The sequence below is a fragment of the Dasypus novemcinctus genome, chromosome 12 (assembly GCF_030445035.2).
Source record: "Dasypus novemcinctus isolate mDasNov1 chromosome 12, mDasNov1.1.hap2, whole genome shotgun sequence".
Lineage (NCBI taxonomy): Eukaryota > Metazoa > Chordata > Mammalia > Cingulata > Dasypodidae > Dasypus > Dasypus novemcinctus.
In genome coordinates, this window is record NC_080684.1 from 36,760,613 (window position 1) to 36,768,567 (window position 7,955).

The 7,955-nt window shown below is 59.8% G+C and overlaps 1 protein-coding gene across 1 annotated transcript in view; it reads left to right on the forward strand.

The window, feature by feature from the left end:
* Nucleotides 1–7,453, forward strand: part of FAIM2 (Fas apoptotic inhibitory molecule 2) — a 29,058-nt gene extending 21,605 nt beyond the window's left edge. The window contains exon 12 of the mRNA XM_058308261.1: nucleotides 5,896–7,453. Coding sequence (XP_058164244.1) covers nucleotides 5,896–6,045 — 150 coding nt within the window. The 3' untranslated portion in view covers nucleotides 6,046–7,453. The remainder of the gene's footprint in view (nucleotides 1–5,895) is intronic.
* Nucleotides 7,454–7,955: the final 502 nt, after the last annotated feature.

A 7,955-nucleotide genomic window follows, 5' to 3' on the forward strand; every position in this document is an offset into this window, starting at 1 on the left:
AGAGCACGGGCAGGTGCCACAGAGGGGCCAGCGGAGCCGGTGGGGTGGGGGGACGCTCTCGGGGCTGCGGGCGCCGCCCCCAACGACTTCCCAGGCCTGGCTCGCCTAGCCCTGTGAAACCTCGGGCAAGTTACTCAACCTCGCTGTGCCCCGTTGCCTCATCTTTAAAACGGGGCTGTTCCCTATCTCACAAGGCTGCCATAATGATCAAGTAAGACGCTGCGAGGGGTGGGGCCCTTCGCCTAGCACCTGGCATCCGGTGGTTTCTCCAGCGATGGTAGCGTTTACCTCATGGTAAATGTTAACCCAGCGATTTCCAGCTGCAGATCTGAGAGCTAAGGTAGCTGCGTTCAGATCCCACCACAGCCCCCTTCCAGCTCTGTGGACTGACACAATTATGTCACGTGTCTGGGATTCAGTTTTCTTGTCTGTAAAATGGAGATAACCATAGTATCCACCTCATGGGATGTGATATATTTTTTTAAAGATTTCTTTACCTTTTATTTATTTATCTCCCCCCATCCCCTTGTCCCTCCCACCCCCAGATGGTTCTCTTGTCTGTCTGCTCATTGTTTGCGCGCCTTCTCCGGGAGGCCCCGGGAGCCGAACCCAGGACCTCCTACATGAGAGGCGAGTGCTCAACAGCCTGAGCCACATCGGCTCCCCGTAGGCTGTGGCACCTGCTCGTTTAGGCGTCTGCTTATTGTGTCGGGTGCAGCGTCTGTGCGTCTTCTTTAGGAGGCACGGGGAACCAGACCCAGTCCCAGATTGTAGGCGGGCACCCAACTGGGTGAGCCACATCCGCTTTCCGGATGTGGTTTTAATTGAATCCGTTTATGTAAAGCACTTGGAATAGAGCCTGGCAGATAACCATTGATCAATAGGTATTTCTTGTTAGTAGAAATAAGTTGTCTAAGATCAGAACCAAGATTTGCGCCCAGTGTGCATGGCTTCCCGGCCACGTCCCAGCTCCTTACCCCACACATGCCCCCCTCACACGACCACACGGGCTCTTCCTCACACTTCCCCACCCAGCTCCCCTTGGACCCTGGGCCAGGCGCTTGCCTGCCAAGCCCGGGACCCTCCAAGGCCCACCTCGAGGCGCTACCCACAGCCCAGGGCTGCTTGCAGATGTTGTCTGTGCCCCTGAAAAATTCCCAGATCAGGGAAGAGGGGAGAAGTACCTTGTGTTGGCGCCAGGCGAGAACTGGGCCGCAGATCTCCACGCAGCAGCCGCTCCTCCACTCCCCGGCCCATCAGCCTCTCCTGCACCCCACCCTCAGGGCACAAGGGCTCAAAGCTGCGTCTCCAGAGAAGCCCCATAGCCCAGGCTCCCCCTCCAGCGCAGAAGGGGCCCGGCGGGCTCCCTGCACACACACACACACACACACACACACACACGCCACGCCCCGAAGCACGAGCGCAGGGTGGAAAGAGAATGGAATTTGGAGGCAGAGGACTCGGCCGCCCCTTGGCTCTGTGCAGAGGGCAAGGCACGTGCCCCAGGCCCCTCACTGCACGGCGGAGCTGATAACGCCGCCCCTGTCACCGAGGCTGGTGGTGAGAGTGAAATGAAAGAGTTCACCAAACACCTCCTGAAACGCTTCCTCCATGGCATTTTTAAAAAGAGATTTATTTATTTATTTTATTTATTTCTCCCTGCCCCACCCTGGTTGTCTGTTCTCCGTGTCTATTTGCTGCGTCTTCTTTGTCCACTTCTGTTGTTGTCAGCGACACAGGAATCTGTGTCTCTTTTTGTTGCATCATCTTGTTGTGTCAGCTCTCCGTGTGGGGGGCGCCATTCCTGGGCAGGCTGCACTTTCTCTCGCGCCGGGCGACTCTCCTTACGGGGCGCACTCCTTGCGCGTGGGGCTCCCCTACGCGGGGGACACCCCTGCGTGGCAGGGCACTCCTTGTGCGCATCAGCACTGCGCATGGGCCAGCTCCACACGGGTCAAGGAGGCCCGGGGTTTGAACCGCGGACCTCCCATGTGGGAGACGGACGCCCTAACCACTGGGCCAAGTCTGCTTCGCCCTCCAGGGCATTTTAACCCTTCTTTTTTATTGTTCATTATTCTGCAACTTGCTTTTTTTCCAACACCAGCACAGCTCGCGGCCGCTCCTGCCTCGGCCCGGGGCGTGGCCTATTTAACAGCCCCTCCGTTAGGGTCTGGGGTCGGTTCCAGCGCGTCACCGTTGGGACCAGCGCTGCGTGGACAGCTTCTGCTGGGCCGCCCGCTGCGCGCCGCTGGCCCGGCTCCAGGGCGCACGCGGCCCCCGCGTTATTTTTTATGCTGATCCAACACATTGCAGCCACAGTGTTTTGTTTTTTACTCAGTGCCTCTCCGTCGGCGCCTCCAAGCTGGCTTTTCCACAGCCTGGCTCCCCCGCTGGGCCCCAGCGCCCTCAGCCTCGCCCCCCCCCCAGGGCTGCATTTGGGGGGACAATGGACACAGCCAGGGCACTGGACGGAGCAGGGCCAAGTGTGTGCCCGGCGGCCCGGGCCGGCCAGCTCTGGCCGGCAGGGTGGCCCTTGGCCCCTCGGCCCTCTGTGTTCACTCCCCAGCCCCCCGCCCCCTCTGTCGGGATGGGAGGCCGATGGCCCTGTCCAGCACCGGCCAGTGCCCTCAAGCTTCCCCTGCCCTGTAGGGATAATATCCACCTCCCAGGGCAAGGCCAGAGGTGGGGTGAGATGAGGCAGGACCAGAGCATAGCACATGGAGAGGCTGTTCCCGTGTCAGTCACATCCTTGTCCCACCCCTCCCACCCGATGCCACCCGCTTGTCCCGCAGGGTCCAGTATATTCAGTGGCTACCAGCTAAAGTACCTGCTGTCCTTTCAGCTCAGTTGTCAGCGCTCAACTAAGATCTAGTTTTTTTTAAAGATTTATTTTTATTTCTCTCCGCTCCCCCCCCCAGCTGTCTGCTCTCTGTGTCCATTCGCTGCGTGTTCTCCTGTGTCCGCTTGCATTCTTGTCAGCAGCACTGGAAATCTGTGTTTCTTTTTGTTGCGTCATCTTGCTGCATCAGCTCTCCGTGTGCATGGCACCACTCCTGGGCAGGCTGCGCTTTCTTTTGCGCTGGGCAGCTCTCCTTACGGGGCGCACTCCTTGCGCGTGGGGCTCCTCTACGCAGGGGACACCCCTGCGTGGCAGGGCACTCCTTGCGCGCATCAGCACTGCGCATGGGCCAGCTCCACACGGGTCAGGAGGCCCTGGGTTTGAACCCTGGACTCCCATGTGGTAGGCTGACACTCTATCCATTGAGCCAAATCCTCTTCCCTCAACTAAGCTCTTAACTGCCAACCCAGATGTTAACTTAACCAAGGTGTCTGCTCTCAGCCAGACCTTCCCTAACAGTGCTGATCATCACCCAGGGAGCTTGGCTTGCTCTCCCCTTCAGTGCAGCGCTTAGAACCTAATCTCCCATAAAGTCTTTCTCCCTTACTAGGCTGTCAGCTCTAGAGGGAACATTTGCTGGCACACAGTAGGTGCTTAATAAATATGGTTGGGAACAAATGAATGAAAAGCCTTTGGCTGACTCACAGGAATGAGGCCGCAGTGATGGGTGAGGTTGAAGTTTGGCATCAGCTAGCACCTCATCGATAAGCATCTGTGGCCACAGTCCAGGGACATACATGACTTCGTTCCTCTTTTCTCCAAGAGGAGAGCCAGCGGGCTGCCCCAGGAGGCCTCCTGGGTGTGTGCTGTTGGAAGGGCCTTGTAGGTTGAGAGGTTCGATTTCTTTAGCTCAGCCGGGGGTGACCAGGCTCTGGGAACTCAGCGGAGCGCGCTACTGATTGATAAGCCAGATCAGCAATTTATTAACTTTTGCTGGAAGCTGTGACTGCTCAGCCGTCAGTCACTCCTCTGCTGCCTCTGCAGAAGGGAAGTCGGCTTGGAAACTCAGGAGGGGCGGAGTGGAATGGAGGGAAATGACGCTGAGGGATAATAACAGCGGATGCCACTTACACGGTCATGGCTCGCCCTCAAAAATCACCCGGTGCTGGGGGAATTATCACCGTCCCATTTCATAGATGAGGACACTGAGCTCCCGAGCAGTGGAGCCACGACCCAAGCCCCGGCTTTCAGCCTCCAGTTTCCCGTTGGCCCCGGCCGTGGCGCTTCGCCCCGGCCCCAGGTTCTTCTGTAAGGCCGCGCAGCTTCCCCTGGTATCACTTCTGCTTCCGAGGTGAGAGGCGGGAGACACCTGTGTCTCTGCTGCCGCGTACACACCTTAGGACGAGGGCACCTCTTCTCTGCAGGGGACGGCCATAAAACACATTAATAGCTGCCATTCCTCGAGGGCTTCCCAGGTGTCAGGCACCGTGCCTGGAGCTTTGTACACATTATCTCTCGGCAGGCAAACCCTCTCACCTCCCTTGTACAGGTAGGGACTCGCAGGCTCAGAGGGATTTAATCACTTGCCCACGGTCAAACAGCGAGTGAGCAGTGACGCCGAGGCTGCAGTCCAGGTCGGCCTGACTTTCCATGCTGTGCTCATGATCACCCCACCACGGCCTGAAGGTGTTTGCTAGGCCTTCTCAGGCCAGCAAACTCCTACTCATCCGACAAGGCCCAGGGAAAATGTCACCTCTCCTGGAACACCTTCCTCCTGCACAACCCGTGGCTCCCTCCTGTCCAGCCCTCCCACCACTATTCGGGCACAGCCTTCACCCTGTTTTACCGTCATTATCTGTAAGTCTCCCCCCCACTAAGCTGTGAGCTTCCCACAGGCAGGCTCAGCGTCGTGTTCCTCTTTGTCTCCTCGGTGCTCAGCAGGTACCCTGCACGCAGCCGTTGCTTTCTACATATTCATTTTTTGGGTCCTGAATGAGTTTCCCAGGACCCAAGGAACACAGGGCTTTCACACACAAATGACGGAAGAGCTGGGCACGGCCCGGTTAACAAGAATGTGAACTGATTCAGAGAATTCTGGTCCTGCGTGAACCAGTGCATCTGAACTTTGGAGGCCCTGGTGAACTCTCTGGCTTGCCCCCGCGAGGTGCACCCTGCCTGCCACGCTTCACGTGCTCCTTCCGGGGGGGGGGGGGTCTGCTCCTCGGCTAGAACCCCAGAGCCCAGCCGGGCGGGGGCAGGGCGGCAGAGAGGAGCTCCTCCAAGGGAGTGCCCCTTCCTAGTCCATTAGACCGAAAAGTGCCCCAAGAGGGAGCCTGTTGCCTGCGAGGGAAACCCCCCCTTTGGGCCACCCTTACTGCCCATAAGCTGCAGAGCAGGATGGTTAAATATGAGGGCTTTGGAGTCCGCCTGCTCCGGCTTCAAGTACTGGCTTTGCCACCTTCGAGCTGTGCAACCCTGGGCAAGTTACTTAACATCTCTGGGCCTCAGTTTCCCCTAGGAATAATATAATCCATATTTGGTAGAGTTATTATTAGGACACAATGGCCTATTATCCATCCATGCTCACTGTTAGCTGAAGCATTCATTTATCCTCTAACTAAGAGCGAGAAGCCCAGGCCTCAGCTTTAAGGGCCCCTCCAGCAGACAGCCCTCCTTAACTCCCTGCCACACCCACCTAGGTTAGGGCCCTTTTATTCAGCTCTATCCCCCGGGCACTCCTACTTCTCGGTTTCGCCCATCACACTTGAAATGACTTCCGGCTGCCCTGTAAGCGCTACAAGGGTAGGGCACTTGTCTACCTTGTTCACTGCTGGCTGTCCTTGCCTGGCACAGAGTAGATGCTCAGTTAGGTAGGTGTCGAATTGACTCAGGGGCGGAAGGTGTCGGGAAAGCTCCAGGGTTGAGCTGTCCCAGGAGGCTGCTGGACAGCCGGGCAGCAGGTGAGGGGTGAGCCCGGGGGGCGGAGCGGGGCGCCTCTCGCCAGCGTCCCAGGGCCCGGGCCTTCTGACTTTTTCCTCTCTTGCTCCCGCCCCCAGTTCTTGGCCTTTGACACGCAGTTGCTGATGGGTAACCGGCGCCACTCGCTGAGCCCCGAGGAGTATATCTTTGGAGCCCTCAACATTTACCTGGACGTCATCTATATCTTCACCTTCTTCCTGCAGCTGTTTGGCACCAACCGGGAATGAGGCGCCTCTCCCGGCCCGTCCCCCGCCTTCCCCCCGGGAATGCGCCCTCCCCGGCCCCCACCCCCGTGCTCCCAGATACACAGCTAGCTGCCAGCCCAGCCTGTGGCCCGCGCGCCCCCTCACCCTCCAGCCTGTACATACGCCCCGGGGGCCCCGGGGGGCTGCGGCCGCCTCGCCCCCTGCACCACCCCCGCTCCGCTTCCCCTGCCCGGCCCGGGACCGTCAAGGCTGGGGGCCCCTCCGGGTTCCCAGACCAAGGGTTGAACGGGGGAGCCCGGCAGGGTTTCAGATGTGGGAAAGAGCCCCCAGGGAGCCTGGCTGAGGCCTGCACCCCCTCCGAAAGTCGTCCTCGGGCTGCCGCAGAGCCTCGTGTGCCCCTCCCAGGCCGGGCACGGACACCCTGTAAGGCAGGGGAGATGGCGCTGCAGGAGGGAGGGGGTGGGTGGGCACGGCGCTGTCCCGCGCTGCCCCCCTCTCTCAGCTCTGAGGCCGATTGTCTCTTCTAGGCACTTGGGTCCTGAGGCAAAGGGCCATGGGAGGGGTGCAGGAAGCCAGGGCCATCTGCCCCTTGCCTCGGTTTACCCTGCTGGGGCACGACAGAGCACTGTCGGGGCAGGAGGGGGCACTCCCGAGCGGGCCCCTGCCTGGGTGGGAGCGGGACAGCCGCCCGGAGGTCTGGGCTCTGCAGTATGGCCAGGCCACCTGAGCCCCACAGGACCACGGCCCGAGGCCTCGTGGCCCCCCCCGGACTGCTCCCCCAGGCCTGAGGGTGAAGGTGGGTGGCCGCGAGGGCTGGATGTCCCTGGGGAGGGGGCGCCTCTCGCTGCTGGGGCCCCGCGGGAATCCTGCCCTGCCGCAGCGCCTCTCCAAGGCTGCGCGGAGTCCTTACTGCACCTCTTATTTCCTATATCCCCAACCTGGTGTCCTGCAGCCAGCCCGGTGGGCAGGGCCCCTGCTCCTGCCCCAGCCTCCTTGGCCACTCAGAGTCCCCAAGCCCCCTCCCCGCCTTATCACCCCATCTGCCCGGTTTGGAAGCCGTCCAGCCCGAGGCTAACAGCCCCGTGATGAGGCCAGGGCGCCTTATCGGCCTCCAGGCCACCGAGCTCGCAGGCGGGGTGTGCGTCAGCCAGCCCCCGGGAGCACCTGCTGGGGAGGGGCCCAGGGCCCTGCCTGGGGGGCAGCGAGCGGCCAGGGCTGGCCAGTGGAAAGTTACCGGGTAGAGACCTGGAGCAGACCCCGGGGCCCTGGGTTGGCCTCTCCCTCCAGAGTTCTCCGCTCCTCTCCTCGTGCTGGGGCCCTGCTTGCCCCCCCGGGGGGGAAGAACCAGGTTTGCTATCTATCTGCTTCCCATCCCGCCCCCTCCCCACACCTTTCTTATTTCCAGCTTTCAAGAAATATTGCAGAAGCATTTGGAGTTTTGTTCTCTCTTGGGTATTTGAAGAGAGGAGGAACCAGGAATGGGTGGTGCTGTGTGTGTGTGTAAGAGAGACAGACAGAGCGATACAGGCCATGGGGACCCACTGGATGCTGATCTAAATGAATCCATTGCAGCAATCCTTCAGAGTCACCCCTATCTACAGAGATACTCTGCATCTCCCCGTGGCAGAGGAGAGAAACTGAAGTGCTCAGAGAGGTTTGGTAACGAGTCCAGGGTCACACAGCTAATAAATGGGCGGCCTGGGGGTCAGACCCACTGCTGCCTGACTCAAAGGGCATCACTTTTTTTTTTTAGGAGGTATAGGGGATTGAGCCCCGGACCTTGTATATGGGAAGCAGGGTGTCAACCCCTCGAGCTACATCTGCTCCCCAAGGCACCACTTTTAACCCCCAGACTGGGTGGGGGCTGGAACGGGACTACTGAGGTTTCCACCTTCCCGACACAGGTTGGGAGGCAGGATTCTGGCTTCTGA